Genomic DNA, 19,755 nt, shown 5'->3' with positions numbered 1-19,755 from the left:
TGAGATGTTTGTTACGCAGGGCCTTTTCCTTCTAGGCACTTTCACCACTTTCACCTTTTTCAAAGATCTCTTTTGAATCCCATTTTTCTCTCTTTGGAAAACCATTCAAAATGTATTCTCTAGTGTAGTGATGATTTTAGCCAGCCATGTAGTGATTAGCTACTTACTCAATATGTTGGTTACTGATGTTGTTTAGTTTAGTTTAGTTTTTTCCCCCTCCATAATTGCATGCAAAAGCAGTAACAGTAACTCAAACATTTCCCGGAAAAAAACAAAGCAGGAAGGAGGAAGAGGGAGGAGCAAACAGACTGGGAGGACATCTCCCACTAATTCTATGCAGTCTTACAACTTTTCTATATCTGTAATAAAAATAAGGTATGATTATTTCCTGTGAGTTATTACTGCAGTGAATCACAGAGTTAGAATAATCAACAGTTTGTTGTCAGATCACTGGCTGATTAAACTATTGCTTTTCTTTTTATGAAATGTGATGTTTTTACTAATTGTTTTAGCAAGAGATACATACCTGGTAGTAAAATTAACGTGCTGTCGTGATCATTCATTGGAAATAATGTTGTGTGTAGTGTGAGCATTGGGACCAGACACTTTAGATGACAGAGATTTTTAAGTCAAGCATCAATATCAGCAAAAAATATTTTGAAAGAGTTTCCTTCACATAAAAAAGTTATGTGTACCTAGTGTGAAGGAATAATAATTTCTGATAATCTCAGATAACTCTATAATTCTTATTTGCAAATCATTGTTTTCCTTACATCAACATTTAACTGTTTCTGAATACTGAAATAATCTGTTTCTTTCATGTTTAGAGCTTAAATAGTGATCGTTCTAGATTTTCTATCATCTTCCAAATTACAATTATAATAATCCCTATTCTCCCAACTTTGTATGTCATGCATATATCCTGAAAAACTGATTTATTCAGTTTAAACCATAATTACGGTACTAACCATTGCAATGAAAGCGTTACACTTTTTGATAGTCTTTATAGCAGTCTAGTCTGTTTTGATGTTGGATTTCTATAGGTTCAATTGCTTGCACTTTGTATTCATCAGCTTGAAAACTGTACTTCAGTCTTATGCATCAAAACACATTGAAATACTGGGAAATATAATGGTGCATATATTGATCACTATAAAAGCAACTGTGGTAGTGGTTTTATAATATTTATGGGCACATTACTTTCATTTCCTCAGAAATGTTTGATGCAAGGGAAGATTACTGACTTCTTGCAATAGACTGCAGGTACAAGCTGTGTATATTACTTTTTAGACCTCGTGCATAGGACGATCTATGGAAAGTGAGACATAGCTAATTTTCTTACCTGTGGTGTTGCTCTTATCAGTAGGATTTCTATTTTATCAGTTGTGTTAATATATTATTCAAGGTGCTCTCTGCTATTATTCACTTCTCATTTCTATTTTTTTTTCCCTTTCATTGTTCAGGTAAATATCAGCTTTCTCCAACAGTGAACATGCCCCAAGATGACACTGTCATTATTGAGGATGACAGGCTGTCTGTACTCCCTCCGCACCTCTCTGACCAGTCTTCATCCAGTTCCCATGATGATGTTGGGTTTGGCACTGTTGATACTGGTGGATGGGCTAAAGCTGCAATTAATGAGTCGACAGACTGGTAAGGCATGGCTTAGTGGAAGGAAAAAAGCAGATGACTGCAGTTGTCTTTTTATTTAGTTTACTTTTTTGGTTACTACTAGTATGACTTTTTTTTCCCCTTCACATTTAGATTTCCATCACATTTCACTGTTTTCGTATTTACAATTACCCCTGTTTCAGGAAGAAAGTCTATACACATAGATTGTTAGACATCTTAATTCACATTGGAGTTTTGTGCTGTCTCTAGGCACGTTTTTGAACTAGCACTAATTTAACTAGCTACGCTAAATTTACGAGAGATGAAAAAAACAGTAACTATTGGAAAATTTAATTTATAATTCTCACTGTAAGTATTTCTAGGTCTATAAAAGAAAGATTTAATTTTCATATTCCAATACATAAATAGGAGTCTTGTAATACTTCTGTATACTTTCTTGACTTTCCCAGTAACATACAGTAATTTTAAAATCTGCTTAGAGGTCAAGGCAGCTCTTTATTTTGCCTATTAGTGTTTATGGTTGCGCAACAAGAACTAGTTAAAGAGTTTTCTTTAATATGCACAAGGGATATCTTTTGTATCATAGCAATATTTGTGTCATGCAAAGGCACTGTACTATAATAGTTTCACATTTTTAATGTGAACATGTTTTATCTGTAATAGAAGTAATTTCTTTGCATCTTAAGTTGACTCTCTAATTACACTTACACAATTTAACAAAAGACTTTTAATGAGAAGTGCATTGAATTCCATTATTGACTTGCTTATGTTCCCAGCAAAGATATACTGTTTATTGCTAAGTACAATTAATACAGATCTTAGATTTAATTTGCAAGTCCTGTAATTATCTATAGTAATAGCAAAATAAAAGCCCACCTCTGTTCATTGCCACTGCTTAAAGCTAGGTAATTACCACAAATGGGATGAAGTATACAAATTTTCCTATTTCTTTTGTCTCTCATGCCTGTTAAGGATGTGTCAGCAACATCTTAATAAAACAGCGATAGCACCTGCCAGCTGATATGTGCCTGTCAGCTTCTTCTTTCGTTTATGTTAGTTCATTTCACCTTTTTGTCCAGGAATCCTCTGTATTTTTAAACACAGTTTTAACGATTATATAAAAAGCTACTTTTTTGCATCCTCATTTGCCTTTTTCAACTCTTTTGCAACTCTTCTCTTGGACAAGATATACCTGCAGTTTGGGCCCTTGAAAAGGCCATCTGTCTTTCGTAAAAACCTTTATAGCTGAAAATCCAAGATGTTTAAGTAGAATAGTACTCAAGACTGCACATAGGGGCTTATTGATTTTTTTTTATGTGAATATGAGCAAAAAAATATAGCATAAATAAGAGTCTGTTTGAAACCTGCACACGCTTTTACTACATATGTTTCTGCAGTGTACTTTGCTATGCATAAACTTCTTTAAAAATGAGAGTCACAGTAAAGAAAATAGGGATTAATAGTGCTGAATTGATCAGGCTTAAAACCTTTAAAGAATCTTGATAAGAAATTCTAAAGGTCTTCGGATACAATTGCAGTTAAAAGCGTAGATGACTATTGCACCTTGCTACAGAAAATATTTTGTTCATATGCAAGTAAATAGTGGTGGGAGTGGATTGTTCATTAATTTCCTGCTGCTAATGGGTGAAGGGAAGACATGCAAAATGAAGGTGCATTGTATAATTTTGCTGGAAGGCACAAAGGGTAAAACTAAGAATATGGATGAAGGGTTATCCAAACAAGAATGGCAGCTGTTCTGAATCACGGAAGAAAATGTAAGCTTTTCCAGCCTGACAATATCTCCCTAATCCTTGATGAAAATGTTATGAAAACAAAGGGGCAATAAGACAGGATTAATAAGTGGAATTTTAATAACATTGAGGGTCAGAAGACGGTTACATTCTTTTAAGGATCAGCTGTCATTCCAGAAACCTTATTTGTTAAGAATGCTAGAATATAGTAAATTGTATTTGGCATTGCTTAATGACTTGCATTAAATTCACCTTCTGTCTTCAGTTAATGTAGTTGAAAAATATTAAAATGAGGCACTTTTAGTGGTAACAGTTACTCCTCCATGCTCACTGGCTTTTCCAATGACTTCTTTTCAGTATGGTTTTTGAATACTTTTGGGCAACATATGTGCATTTAAACTCCTGTGATCTGCGTGTTCTGTAATTATTAAAACACGCCTGTGGGTCATTCATCAACCAGGATGTGAAAACTGATGGCTACATTTGACTCTAATATTTGTACTCTAAAATCGTATGAGATTTTATGATGTCAGAGAGTAACCAATTTTTTTTTTTTTTTTTTTTTTTGCTAAGTAGCACCCCTAATATTCAGAATACTTTGCAAACATAAAGTAATAATCCTCATAATAAATCTGTGTGGAAGATAGTTGTGATAAGCATAGATAAGTGCAGACAAGGGCAGCAGAAGGAAATCCCTTAAACATAGTGGCAGTAGAAACGTTTCGATCTGTTCTCCAGAATTTGCAATTGCTGATTCTGTGTCAGACCATGCCATTCTCTATGTGACCCACGGTGCCCATTCCATGTTTTATTTAACTTTGGAATTTTTGCATGTTCTCAGGGCTTCAAATGAATATATATATTCAGACTGTTTTTATATGAAAATGATATTTAACTTTATTAGAAGCTATATGTATGCTGATCAAAGCAGGCTCATATGAAACAAAGGAGCATGCAGCCAAAGCAAATAGTGTTAGAAATTCACCCCTTTAGAAGGAAGAGCCTCATGATACATTTTGTTCAGCAAGATGGAGCTGGTCATCTTAAACTATTGTGAGCTGCACTAGCAGATGCTGCTAGAGAAAATTTTCACTTAGTAAAACCACATTTTTCTAGCCTTTGGAGACAGTGCTGACTAGTAGGGAGCCATAAACTCCTGTGTGGCCTTGGGAAAGTCATTTATGATCTGATTATGAAAGGTGTTGAGTCACTCAGAAAACGTTTTCAGACTTCAGGGGTTTCATATTCAGCTACAAGTTGCACTACTGTAAAGGCTAGAAGTCTATGTTGGTCTCATCTGTTTTATCTTTCTATCATGTGGAGATAATTTCTTCCCTGTTTTCTGAGACTGAATATGAGGACTAAATAGTTATTTTTTGGTTCAGGCTCTGATTCATCAGAGCTTTTAAGCATATGCTTCAAAACATTGCTAAATTGTGCAGACATCCCTGAAATAGTTGCTGCAATTAGATGTAAAACATTATGAGCCAGAGCCAGAAACATTAAAGTCAAAAGGCACTTGACATTGACTTTATTCATATAAGCTCTGATCCTGCTCTCACTTAAGTATTTCATGCTTGTCACATGCACATATCTTATTATTTGTGAATGTACAATTGCGAGACTGAATTTCTTCTACTGTCTAGTAATGTGGATGGTGATTTTCACCTTTTATAGTACTTTATGCCTCTGAGCACATTTCCTTACCTCTTCTTCATTGTATGTAACACCTAATACCCAGGTGTTCCAAAAAGCTTCTGTGCATTATAGTACGTGGCATACATCAACATGTTCACATTACACTATGTAAAAGTATAAGTCATTTTCTGCAGAAACTTGTTCTTTACCTGCTTCTCACTAGGTATGAATTGTGTCTTATAACTAGCCCTTAAAATAGAAAATAATTCTTTTGAAACATATTGAACAGTAACGTATATATATAATACTTTGTACAACATGTACAGTGTTCAGAAGTTTCAGTGACTTTTTTTCTCTTGAAATGTTCCACCATTCAGAGGAAGGAATTCTGAGAGATCTTCTTCCTGCTGGATAGATAATGGTGGCACGCAGTATTTGCTGTTTTTTTTTTTTTTTTTTCCCCAGTATTTTATACCTCAGATTTATTTTTCTGCTAGCTGAAGTAGAAATCTAGCTTCTTTGGACTTGCCTTCAGGCTCTCCCTTTTCTGGGAGTGAGAAGACCCATTTGTGAATTTCCTTTCAATTGGTCTATTAGCCGTAAATGATCTTGCAGTAGTCCTTGAGTTCTTTCTTTTTGTTTTTCTTTTCTTCTCTTTCAACATGTGGTATGGCTGTTGTGACACTTGGCAAGCTTAGGGTTTAACTTGCACGCCAAACTAATTGTGTTCATTGTTTCTGATTTTACCAACATGAGAACAATATTATTAAATCTATCTTCAAAAAGCTTCCCATGAGGCATGATGTCTCACTGCTGTTGGCTAAAGACCTGAATTGTGCAGAAGGACTTGAATAATGATGGCAGGGGCATTGGAATGGATCATTTTTAAAGTCAACCCAAGCCATTCTATGATTCGATGATTCTATCAAGCAGACAAAAAGTCCAGCTTAGCGGTGTAACCACTGTGACAAATACTTGCTCTGTAATGGAGCATTGAGTAAAAAATATGCTTGTATGTCAGAGCCAGGTTGAAATCACAAAATGCTATGAAGGTTTTTAAATGAAGAACTTCGGTAATTCTCTGTGGGTTTCAAGCAGGGCAGATTTTATTTATGCTTTTCAAAAAAATATTTCATGATTTAAAAAATCTTAACATTTGTTATTAAGAGAACATACTGATTTATCATTATGAAAAAGAAATTGTATTTTTTTCTCTATTAAATTATTCCCATATTGGGGTTGTATATTCTGATAGTATATGCATAGCTTATTTTTTACTAAAACTTTTAAGTGAAATTCTTGGTTCTCTTTAACTAGAACTGCTTGATGCAGTGAAACAAATTCATCACGTGTGTGACTACTTTAAGTGGTTTATCTGAAAATGTGTACTTTATTATTGGTAGAAGTCACATGCTAAATAAATGCTTTTCTCTGCAGAGTGAAAGGTTGCGTGATCTTGATAAATGTTCGCATGATTTTTTTCCCTTCCTACAGCACTCTTAGTCCAGATGTTGATCCAGTGCTTGCCTTCCAGCGAGAGGGTTTTGGACGCCAGAGCATGTCAGAAAAGCGTACAAAGCAGTTTTCAGATGCCAGTCAGTTGGAGTTTGTTAAAACACGAAAATCCAAAAGCATGGATCTAGGTAGTGAGTGATATTTTTTCAATTGTTTTACTTGAACCTGATTTTCATGTTGTAAGTATTCAGATTTTGTAATTCCAGACATGTCATTTATGTGCAGTAATACTGTGCATAACATGTACTAGTGTGAAGTAAAATATTCTTAACGTGAGTGGCCAACTGGCCTGTGCATTGTTCTTACCACTTGTAAATGTCCATATCTTTAAATATTGGAGTTCTCTGTATATATGTGTATACATAGATATAGAACACATTCATTAAAATGGAGATGAAAGTTTCACTCAACAATCTACATTGAATATCCCTATGTAAAATGTTCCATGCTGTGGTTCTGGATAGACAGGGTTAGTCTCAGTTCATTATTATAACGCAATTAGCCCTAAAGATCCCTAGTATTCTCTCTTTGTAGGTAGATTTTGATGCAGATATTAAGAGTGCAAGTGTTTTTTTGAAGAGATGTTTCAGAATTAGAAAGTAGAGCTAGTCCTACTTTTGGTGGAGACTCATGTTTTGTATTTATATCAGAAGCCCTAAAAGGTAGCAGCAACTAAGACAGGCAATCAACTGTAATCATTTTAACTGACAAAACAACAGAGAAGAAGCAAATGCTAACAAGCCCATCTCTTTTTCTGCCATTGCATTTAGATTCTGAAGTGCGGAAGCTAGTAACCTTAAACAGTGAGTTTTGATTGTTTAAACACAAAATTCCGTACTCAGAATAATGAAATATAATCAGGTTTTCTCCTTTACAATACTTGTGAATATCTTAACTGCAATCCCTAATTCACCAACTTCTTCAGAGGACAGTAAGTTTGGTGTTATTGACTTGTCTTGATTAGTTGCAATGTGCTAACATGTAAATAACATTGTACCTGCCTGTGATGTGAACATGACTGACATTGCATGAAGGTTACTAGTTTGCTGCCATTTCTATCCAGAATGTTTGCTTACTATTCCAGTTTATATGCATGAAGGATGACATTGCTAAGGCCCCCCTAACTTCAAAAGAATATACAAAAGAAAAGGAATGTTGGTTGCATGTGGGGCATGGTCACTAACTGGGCTAACCATTATACATTTACCTTTTAACAGTAGCTGACGAGACTAAGCTCAGTACAATGGATGACCAGAAAACAGGTAAGAATTGACAGTAAGGCTGTTGCTATAGAAACCTTGGTCAAAGCAGCTTACCACAATTACAGAACTGCCAATCAAATTGCATGAAAACATGAATATTCCAGTACTTGCATGGCTGCTTTCTATTGTTGTGAATAATCAAGTTGTAGAGAAAAAGAAAATTCTCTGTAGAGATAAGTATCTGGGGTAGCATATTCAGGCAGGTCATACATCTGACTGTAGGCAGACACCTGTGTCTACACTTTGAACTCATAAATATTCACAGTTATAATGATTTTTGTCCTTTAAATAAAATCTTGGAAAATCTAGCTTCAAACTCAGAGTGACGTTGCAAAGGAGTCGGGTGTTTGACTCTTACAGTGCTAACACAGTGCTTGAAAATAATTATTTTAATTCCAAAACTGCTATCTTTGCCTTAAGTGGTCATCAGATACATGTTGTGAGTTGAGTTGATGATTATTAGTGCAGGTTGATTTGCCTTTGGAACTGAAATCCGAACAGCGAGACAGAACAAAAGAATATGTAAATAGAATCTTTTCCACATACAATTGATGGTAACATTTCACACAATGATAATGAGAAATAGCTTTCAAAGCATATTTTTATTAGTAATTAAAATAATGCACCAGCTGCAGTTATTAGCCTTTATGATTTATTAATACATGTTAGCTTTTGACCTTTGAAATGCTGTTTTAATTAGGCTAGATCCAGAGGACACCATAACATTACTTAGCTCTAATTAGGAACAATTCACCTTTTAAACCTGACAATATTATTTATTTTAGCATGATTTGGGGAACAGAGCATTTCATGCTGAATTTATGATTAATAATTCACAACTTATCTCTGTTTAACCACACTTTACAACATGAGTAGGAATGCTGAGTAGTTGTAAGTAATCAGCTGATAACAGTATATTTTTTGTTAAAACAGCTAAAACTTCTAGCCCTTAAAATACTGTAGAGTACAGTCATAGACTTGCAGCTTTAGAAATTGAGAATTAGCACACAAAATTAAAATGCATGAATGTTTTGAAGGATTCAAATCATCAGAGTGTGAAAGCATGAACTGTGTTAATGGTCACAGTAAGAAACAGCCTGGGGACTCCTTCACCACTGAGCAATATTCACAGAAAGTTACACATCAAATTCAAATTTATTGTAAATTATTGTTGATTTTCTTATTGACCTACTTATTGAAACGGGATGTGATTACAACAAGTTAAATCCTATATGTTTTAACAAAATATGAGTCTTGGGTTTAAAAGTGCAGAGCGCTTTTGGTGGTATCAACAGAGTGCAGTTTTTCTGTATGTGCAACACCTGGATTAAATTCCAAAAAGAGACACGTCAGACAACTTGGGTGAATGAGCATGACTGTAACCATCTGGACTAAGCAGTTACATATTTTGTGAACAGCTCAGTGGCAGAAGAAAAAAAAAAAAAAAGAAAAAAACCACTTTCTACTACACTTTTATACTTCTATTTTATTTATCTTGTGTGCTTTTAACCAGGTTTTATATATAAACACTGCATTTCTCCCATTACTGAAGATGGATGTGGTTTTTAAACGAACCACTTACTGTAGTTTGGCTTAAAAATTATCTGGTATAAGAAAAAAAAAATACCTCAAATGTGTGGTGAACTATGACTTGATGAATCCTAGAAGCCAGAAACCTCAGCATATATTTACTTCAGAGAAAAATAAAAACAGGCCCTGCTACAATCAAAGTTGAGTTTAATAATATTGGCTGAAAAGGAAAGAAGAGTGTAGAACTCACCAGTGCTAGTTAGTATAATAGATTTTTAATTATTTTTCTTTCTGTAGTTCACTTGAAGTGCCTAATCCTTTCAGTGTTTACAGTTCATTGTAAAGGTTAGAAGTATATTCAGTAGCAATTGAGCATGGCTCATTTATTGAGTCCCAGGCACACTGTAGTTCTAGCTGTTTTTCCATGTGCACTGCAAGGAAAGGCTGAAACACTATGAAAATCATAGCAAAACTAAAAACCTCCACAGAATATTTACTTAAAGAGATTTTTAATTTATTTTAACATGGTGCTTTTAAAATAAACTTTTATTAAATGGAACCAAAGCTGAAGTACTTTTCAGGGAGTTACTTGCTCTGTTCCTCCCCTGCCCCCTTCCAAGCCAAGATGTTCCTCCTTCATTGTAGGAATTGAACTAGAAATAGAAGAATTTATCAAATATTGTGGAGCAGATGTTAGTAAATACAAAAACTGGCTCACTGCTGGTGAGCCAGTTTTTAAGAAAAAATGTGGACGTTGTGCCTTTGCATAACATATAGAGGGAAGTTGATGTAAGTCACTGGTACTATTTAATCCAAGAGTTGGTAAAAATAATGCTTTAGAGAGAAACAAAAACATCATTTTAAATCATATAAAAGAAAGTGATTTTTATAGCACCGAAAAAAGCTATTACAGCTCTTAAAAATCATCACTGAAGGAATTCTCCTACATCCTTTAACACCATGGTTTTTGCCTTTGCAAATCATCCATGTGAATTTGTGGCACTGTATAAATACATAGTGTAAGGCTGGAGAAAGGGAGGCATCATGAGATGTGAAACAGTTAGCACGAGGGAAAAACAACGGGCTTGGAACAGGTCGCATTACATAATGTTATGAGTGTGTGTGTGTGTGTGTGTGCTGGATGTCTCATTGGATCTACATGTGCCATGTGAGCGCGGATCCACACAATGCATGTCATGCATGAGCAAGGGGTGCTGCGTGGCGCGGCAAGCAGGCGTGGTGCTGTGCCCAGAGAGTGGTCTGGGGGACACCCGGTGCTGTGCATGCATGGTGGGCAGGGGCAGTGCTTGGCAGTGGAGCAAGCATGTTACTGAGATGGATATTGGTGTATGTTGCACAGAGTACAACTCTAAGAGTGCATGTGTAAGCAATGTGTGGGGAGGTGAGGCAATGCTATAGGAGGAGTGCTGCTGTGCTGCATCTACCTCAAAGGGGATTTGTTAATGAAATTGTCGGAAATGAAACTTCTGATAAACTTCAAACTTGAAAAAGATGATAAAAGAACCCCTTTCATCCCTCAGTCACATAAAGATGCTTAGGGTAGATGTGTCTTCTTTTCCCTTTCTTTTTTTTCTTTTTTTTTTTTTTTTCCTTTTCTGTTTTAAATTCTGTTGTCAAAATAGAACTCATTCTGAGCAGATAACATTTCTGATGATTACCACCAGCGCTGTAAAGTCTGGAAGAAAATGCTGACATTTTTGTACTTAGAAAACAGGGTTTTGATGTGACTCATAAATTTTAAACAAAATGCATCTTAAAGAAAGTTTCTCATGAGATTATGAGTAAACAACTCACTTTCTGGCTACTGAATTCTAGTAATAAATTCTGAACTCACTCAATTTACAGGGAGACTTAGCTATATAGTTTGATAATAGTAGACTTGCTATGAAGAGGCCATAGGAGATAGTAGAGGTATTGAAACGTGTATAGTTTTATGATTGCAGTGCTTAAATTGCTTGTGAAAGGACATTTTCCTCTTTCAAATTCTGCAACTTGTTCACATTTGTGTTCATGACCACACAAGTTCAATAAATATTCCTATCATTTCTGTAATCCATTATTAGTTATGCAGTACTCAGTGAACATTAGGTCATATCCCATCTAGGTTTTCCTCTGGGAAAGCACAACTTGCATAAATATTCTCAAACATCTGTATTGGATAGCAGGAAATGGAATTTTTGTAATGTCCTTTATGAACATAAATGGGCACATAAATGCTTGCTTTATAATTACTATTTACAAAAAGCGCCACTCAGTAATTAGGAAAAGATATATGAGCATTTCATTTAGAAGGTAGCAAAGCAGACTAAGGAAGTTTAGAGTAAGTTGCCATGTAAGAGGATAGCCTTTCCCTTTGTATATGAAACTGATGAAACTGAATATGTCAAACAGCTGGTCTATATAGCATTGTCCCCTTTCTGCTTCTTTTTCCTTTTAAGCTGTTACAATCATTTTTCTTTCTTGTCTCATAGACTGTTGTTTTTTTAACGAGACACAGTCTCAAAAAATAAAATAAAAAACAACAATATCTCATTTGTTGTCGACTGCAGACATTAGTGGAAGAACAGCAGTTTGTGACACAAGCTAGAAAGTGGGCAATTTTATAAGGCATTGTCTAAGCTGAAGTTCTTTTACTTGGCACAGAGAGCGTTACATAAAAACACTTGCACTAGACTTCAGGCCACATTCAAAAGCTGGGGGATCCTGCACGGCAGTTTGTTTGCACAGCTGGGAAGCCATCAGCCCTCCCTTGTCCCAGCTGGCTGCTCGGCTCTTGTTCACCCCGGCAGCTGTACTGTGCCCAGCCATCCTCATGACCCTCAGTCCTCCAACCAGTAGAGGGTGCAGGAAGAGGGGGGCCTCTTCTAGGAGGTGTAAGTTGATTGAGATAAAATTTCTAATTTGTTGAGACACATTTATTTCTGGCTGAGGATAAAAGCGGCAGGACCCCAGAGCTCTGGGGGGACCAGAGTGCAGGAATTCTGTAGACCTGGGAAAGAGGATTTTTGTTTTGTTTCTATTTACAAGTTCTTCTTAATGGTAAAGCAGCTGAGGGGGAATTTTTTGACAGCTGCTCTTTGAATATATTTGATCAAATGGATTTCATTTCAACCGAGTTGCTCAGCATTTTAATAGCTGAGTGGAAAAATGGAAGCATTTACTGAAGCATTTATTGCCTTGCTGTGTCTCATACAAAGACAGCAATAAACATGGGGAAGAGTTGCTGTGCTGCTGTTGTGCATCCCTTCTGTATGTCCAGCATCCCTCTTCCCGCTTTCATCCCACCTCATCTTTTTCTCCAGGCACAAGTCCTATGCAAAAGCTAGCCAAGAGTATTCTGCACCTTTAAACAAAATCATTCTAAGTGCAATGAATGTATATATATATTTTTTCTCTGATAGATCTCTCCCAGTTTTAACTACGAGATCCATTTGTGCAACTGTCAGCTGATTTTTACTAAAACTGTGTGTCTAAAAACAGAGGCTAGAAATGTAGTCCACAAAGGTGAGAAGGCAAGTTTGGATGAAGAAAGGATTTTTGAGGAATACTGTTCAGGGATTTCTTGGCACGCCTCTGAACATGCAGCTGTGATAAGGGCTGCCCTCAGCTCCAGCTATAGAGCTGTGCAGACATCAACCTGCAAACAGCCAGCAATGTTTCTTGTCCAGCAGGGTAACTGATATTGTGGTACGGCTGGACTAACTGGGGCTTTGCCATAGATTTTTATAAACAAATTCTCAAAATCCCACCAAGTCAGCTGATATTTCTCAGAAATATTTTGTTATGAAATTGTTAGCATTTTCATGCAAGTTTTTAAAAATCAGTTTAAACCAAACATATTCCTCGAAGCCAGAAGTCAGAGTACCTTACCAGAATGTCACTCTGAGCACAATAGAATTCATGACCAGAATAAGCTCTCTTTTTATCAGTTGCTATTACAAATGTAATTTTCCGCTCTAAACAAAAACTAATTAATCATTTTGTTTGATGCAGTAAGATTTGTATCTCTGTTGTTTTCATGAGCTGTGTTTAAAGCTCTGTGCTTACTTTTATCATTCAGATTGTTAAAATAATAGTGATAGATGTTGGTATCTTTTCATTGATTTGAAAAGCTAGACCTTGCTAACGTTGTCGGTTTCGTTGACTGTAACTTGACATACTCATTCACTTCTGAGACCAACAAATCTGCTGAGAATTCCCTGCAGATTATTGAGAGATGATGTGAATAATGTTAAGTGTGTCCCCAAAGACTTTCACGATGGATATGCATAATCAAGCATGCAGTTCTCTACGCTAATTCTAATTACTTTTTTTTCTTCTCTAAATCGCTAAGGTTCCCCAACCAGAGATGTAGGGCCTTCATTAGGTCTGAAGAAATCCAGCTCATTAGAAAGTCTGCAGACAGCCGTTGCTGAGGTGACTCTCAATGGTGATATTCCCTTCCACCGCCCCCGCCCACGAATTATCCGAGGAAGAGGCTGCAATGAAAGCTTCAGAGCTGCCATAGACAAATCGTATGATAAACCTGTAGCAGATGATGATGATGAAGGCATGGAAACTTGTAAGTAAGCTATTGTTGTACGTAATGAATGTTAACAGTATCAGTCAATTCTTCTAGAAGGTAATTAAAAGAGATAGAAGATAATTTTAGGATTTTAAAAGAATAGAGCTAATATCTCTTCCTGGATTTTTTTCAGGCTTTTGCCCTTCATATGCATTAAACAGATTGCAACACTCTGCAGCTTCCTTCCTTCCTAAAATAAGGAAATAAGATTATTAGGAGTGTGTTTACTTAAATTACTTACTACGAAAATTTTCTGTAAGGCAGCTAATTAATTTACTGATGTAAATTAGAAAAAATTTTACGCAGAAACTAAAAAAACCCACTGAATTAATGTTACAAAAATATGTGCATCTAACTTTGAAAGGGTACATTTGTAGTGTCTGGGGAAAAAAAAGAAATCACTGTCCTTTAATTAGAATGAGTAAGGCTGGCAGATCTAATAAAATATAAAGTTAATGATCAGCTATTACCCACCCTAATGGGCATTCATTTACATTTTCAGTTCTTTAACCCGACGTATGACCCAACATGTGGAGAATGTCATTAACATAAAAGAATCACTTTAAAGCTAACCTTATCACTATTGAACTATGTAAGAATGGGTGGGAAAATGACAACTTATATTGAATAAAAATAGTGTGAATGGTAAATTGCCTCAATCAGGAGTTGTATTAAAATTATGGAATTTTTAACCTTCGTGTTGTATTAGTTTCAACTTGTCACGCACACCCGCAGAATTTTTTTTAATCAACCTGGAGCTAGTTAAAAGTTTATGAATGAAGAAGATGCTTGGAAAGCTGAGGTGGTAAAATATTTAGCCTGAATACTTGCAGAATAAACCTTGAAAAGTGACTTTCCAGTCTCTGTAGTTTCGAAATTTTTCAGTTTCTAAAGTGCCATTCCATAGTATTCTATTGTAAGCTTACTCCTTTTATATTTTTCAGAACTCTTTTTTTTTTTTGCTTTTAATCTGTCTGTTAATAAAAGTGTTCTGAGATTGGAAGGGAGGTCATTCTTCTCAAGATAGTTACAGACAGAATTAATTCTGCTTCACTTTCACCATACCTAGCAATTTCACAAAGCAATGAGGTTAAATGCTGGTCTGGTGCTGCTGGCTGTCATTCTGTTTTTGGCCAGTAAGACAAAGGTATGAGAAGAAGTGTAATGGTCCTGCTCATTCCCCCAAACTGTGTGCCTATGGTCTTCTGAGATGTAAGGTCAGGTTCTTCTAAAAGCCCTTATTTGGTGTGAGCCAGCTGATAAAGATATCTTGTTTTGAGGCATCAAATATCCAGGGTTTATCCAGAAGTTACAGACCATTAACTTTGTTTCACCAAACCCACAGCAAAACTGTTTTCAAAAAATGTATTCTAGGTGAGTATGGGCTTATGAGATTTTTGTAAGATGTTTTGAGCTGATTGATGCAATGCATAGAGAGCAGAAAGAAAATATTTGGTGGTCTCTGTATTCTTTCACTGGAAGTAATGGAAACCAGGCAATTTTTCAGACTTTAAGTGAAATGCTGTGAGATGAGTCTTTGTCCTCATCTTTGTACGGATGAAGAAGTCTAGCACTGATGGACCAGGAGCCATCGCACTGTCATGGGAGAACAAGAGCAAGACTGTTCTCAAATCTCACCTGCTAAGGAATGCCTGAAGGAAGTATGACCAAGCTATATGCATGGAACTGCACGTTCTGTTGAAGTTGTGGGGTTGAATAATTTCCATGCATTACAATAAAACATCTAAAAAGTAATCCAGAAAGTTGCACTGCCAGTATAATTGAAAGAGATGTGTAGTAAAGCAGTCGTGGTAAGTTCATTGGACTGAATTCAGTTCCAGGAACAGTGTTGAAGACCCTTTAGGTTTTCCCCTTCTTATGGTGGACAGGAGAGCTCAAGAGCTAGTCCAGCCATACGGGCTTGGGATCAGCTCAGAATGCTAATTCCTGATGTCTGTCTTTCTAGGAACGTGCATGTATCTGTAAAAAACCAACTGCAGTCTTCCCAACTTTGTGTAAATTTTGCGTGGCTTCAGATTCCAGACAATTTGCCAAGTGATGTCTTCAGCTGGAAAAAGTCTGGGTGCCTTTGAATACATGGAAGTTGATTTAACAATCTGGTACTAGCCTAATGGCTCACTGCTCACTGTTGCCATAATGACATGGCATAATTTTTTTTTAATTGTGTTTAATTATTTCATAATTGTTTGAAATTAAAATGTGGCTTTCTTGTATTATAAAATCCAGGCAAACATGTTGGTGGTCAATTTGCTGATACCCTTGAGGTTGGAATCATTTGTCTTTCTTGATATGTTTTCTCTTTTTTCTCCAAATGTTTCAGTGCTGAGAGTGCTTTTCTTTTCCAAACACTGCACTGCAATATATTTTATAGAGGAATTCGTAACATGTCATTACCCATATAAGAAAGCCATAAAACAGAGGTAGTATGTGTGGCAGAGGCCGACTCTCTTCTAAATGAACTTACTGTCTTTGCAAAGAAAAAAGTTATTAAATGGCTGGGAAAATCAGATAGGTGTGTCCTGTTCTGGGGCAGTCTTTTAGTAGGTATGTGAGAGGATGTGTATGAATTTTAGTGGTTGTAAATAAGTCAAATTTATGGAGAGGTATGAGTGTTGAACTATCAAAGGTCAATTTGCCTGATTTTCTTTTTCTCTCTTGTTTTTTCTTTCCTAAATACTTGAAATAGCTGACTGAAAGCAAAACGTTTATCTTCAGTGATGTGAATGAGAACAAGACATTTGAATTTGGAGAGATCAGCAAAGCTTTCTAATCTTTTGCTGAATCTTAATTGCAAGAATCTATGACTGTATTAAATATCACAACAAGAGGCCTGGAAACTTAGTGACAAAATAGCTTCACGTTAAGTAGCTTTGATTCCTCATGTGCATCTTTTCCACTTTATGGCCTAATTAGGAGAATAGCTTTATAATACCTGTTTGTGTAGTTCTCTTTAGTACAGTGTGATTTATGAAATGATACTGGTTTTCAGCTTTAATTGATGTTTAAAGTATTTAATTTTTTGTCTTCAGTGTCCTGAATAGGGGAAGGGAGAAGGAGGGTGGAGGAAAAAGTAATAGTACCAGAAAGAATAAATTCTGTGTTATGCAGCAACCTAATGTCATTACTGCAACTTAACAAAAATAATAAGTTTCTTTTCTGCCTCAGCTTGAATTTTAATTGGGCAGCATTTGCATTTGTTCTAAATGCTAGTAATTAGGTGTATGTCAATTGCAGAGTGAATGTTCTGCATAAAAGTGGAACAAGTTTCTTCATGTTGTGTGTTTTTAAGAAACTGGGAATCCATTTACTTCAATGGAAACACGAGTGTTTATTCCAAGGGAACAGACATCCTGCTTCACAAGGCTCATTCAAAGCCATGGAATTAACTGTGAGCAAAATGTATATGATAGACAAATATTTATTGCAGCACAACTGTGGAAAGGAGCCAATATTATCTCCATAGAATATGCAAAACAATAAAAGGAAGCATTGTTATGACAAGTAGTTCACCAATCAGCACAACACAATACACTTAATGCATATTTAGGCTTAAAATAGCGTATTGTCATATGAATATGAACAACCATAAAACAAATTTGTTTATCTTTGGAATTCTAGCAATGCAGTACCAAGAACACAGTCAACTTCAACTTCAAAATTTGTCAGAGTTTTAGTTTTGGGTTTTTTTTAAAACTAATTATGTTTGTTTGCAAGTACAATCATTTAAATGCCTAGTTGGTTTAAATGGAACAGATTGTAGCTATAAATTAACGCAAAATGCAAAAAATTTGCATCTCTATTCCAAAGTAGTTTTCCGCTACTGTTTTAATAACAATTAAATATTGTCCCAAAATTTCTGTAAGAAACACTTTCACCAAAAAAAGTCCAAGTACAGCGAATTCAGAGAAAGTTATAGGATATGCCTGTTAGTTTCCTAAAATAAAATTATCCAAATTTTAAAGCTGTGCCTACAACTGAGAAGTTGTGTCACCTGCTTATCTTGTAGCAGTCCAGAAGACAAGCTAATATGGATTGCTGGGAACTGTGTTTTTTTCTTTTGGTTGATTGGTACTTCAGAGTACTAGTTGATATTCCAAAACAGTTATTAATGTTGATACTTATCTGACATGATATGTTTCTCTTGAAAAATGTTTATGTGATCTTGCAGGGTTGGATAATATTCATAGAAATGCTTATTTGTTGAATTAGTCTATTGAGCAGGTCTGTGTAGTGTAATATTAAAGAATAAACAGTGTTTTGCAGGCAAGTATCTGAGAGAGAGAACATAGAATATCTATTGGTTTTCAGCTGGTGATTTGTAGACTCCTCAACTTCAGTGAATTACTGGTATGGCAAACATGAAAGATGAGTAAGAAGAGCAAATTTATATTCTACAGCATTCTGTTTATAAAAATTTCTGAAGAACTGCACACTTCCATTAGCTGTAGAAAAGTCCCTGAGGTCTTCCAATAACAGTAGTAATAATAATAATAAGGATATATATGCTGAAGTTAAAAATTGTTCTTCCTTTCAGCTCTGTCATGGATTGACAGATCCATGTCTTTTCCCTTATTTTATATGTGTATATATAATATATGTGTTATATATATATATATATATATATATATATTTATCCACATATAAAATAAGGAAAAAAAAAATATATATATATATAGTTGTTCAGAACCTGTAAGAGCTACGGGAATCAGTGCAGAGTATGTGCCTGTGATCCTAATTGCTGCCTTGTGCTGTCTGTTGGAAAACTGGAAAGTGATGCAGCCCTGCTTATAATGTGATGAAATAAAATGTTAGAGCTCCTGGGAGATCACAGCTTCACCAGCCATGCGGTGTAGTTGTTGGACATGGCTTTAAGCTATGTCAAAATAGCTTCATGATTCTAACTCTCATGTTTAACATAACTTTCTTTCTTTCTCACTAAACTGCTGGGGGAGTTTTTTGTTCCTGATTGGATTGTTTCTTTTGATCATTTTTATTTCAGACTTTCTGAAATGTGTGCCCTGTTAAATTTAACCTCAGGTATACTTTAGGATTCTCTGAGTCTTGGTCTCGGATTAGAAATGGAGAAGAAACACATGACCTGCTCTTAAAATATTTTCCTTGTTCCACTGGGTGGAATCTCCCCACCTGAGCCTTCCAGGCTGTTCCATCTCAACCAGTATTACTGCTCTGGAAGAATAAAAGTTATGATGCATGATGTGTTTTAAACTACGCCAGGAAATGAAGTAGTGCAGCAGAATCATTACGGTATATGCAGCAGAAGAAAAAGTCTATTAAGGCTTCTATTGAGGGTCAACAGTCCTTAATGACTTTCATATTTTTATGGGAATATTGCTAAGAATTTACTGATAGGGCATGCTACACAGCTGTTGTTTCTTCTTGCAGACATTTCTGAAGCTCTCCTCAACTGATTTAGACTCTGTAACAAAAGGATCCAATTAACATCACTTAATGGGGTTCAGTTAACATCTTCCCCGTAATCTATATGTCATTCAGAGTACACACAAAGCATGAATCAAGTTATACAGAATTCTGCAAAGATGAATTCCTTATCTTTAAGAGTTTATGTAAACATGGCCATTCCAAGAAGTCTCCAAACTAGTGAATACTCAATTTGAAAAAGAATGGAAATATCTTGCTTTTGTGCATATATCCTGCTTGGAAATAACTTATACAATAAACCAAAAAAATCTTTGTTGTTTGTTCTTATTCTATGTTGTTTCTCTATTTGTGCTTTCAGTGGAGGAAGACACAGAGGAAAGTTCAAGATCTGGTAGAGAATCTGTTTCCACAGCAAGTGACC

General features: G+C 35.6%; 1 protein-coding gene across 1 annotated transcript in view; it reads left to right on the top strand.

Moving 5' to 3' along the window:
- PARD3 (par-3 family cell polarity regulator) overlaps positions 1–19,755 on the top strand; it is a gene marked incomplete at both ends in the record, with an annotated part of 424,269 nt that overhangs the window by 265,480 nt on the left and 139,034 nt on the right. Inside the window, 5 exons of the mRNA XM_079538143.1 lie at positions 1,464–1,653; positions 6,516–6,667; positions 7,754–7,798; positions 13,683–13,910; positions 19,693–19,749. Of these exons, the coding sequence (XP_079394269.1) occupies positions 1,464–1,653; positions 6,516–6,667; positions 7,754–7,798; positions 13,683–13,910; positions 19,693–19,749 (672 nt within the window). The remainder of the gene's footprint in view (positions 1–1,463; positions 1,654–6,515; positions 6,668–7,753; positions 7,799–13,682; positions 13,911–19,692; positions 19,750–19,755) is intronic.

Source organism: Tetrao urogallus, assembly GCF_951394365.1.
Source record: "Tetrao urogallus genome assembly, chromosome: 7".
Classification (NCBI taxonomy): domain Eukaryota; kingdom Metazoa; phylum Chordata; class Aves; order Galliformes; family Phasianidae; genus Tetrao; species Tetrao urogallus.
Note: the sequence above shows the minus strand (reverse complement) of the source record. Positions and strands in the feature narration are given on the sequence as shown.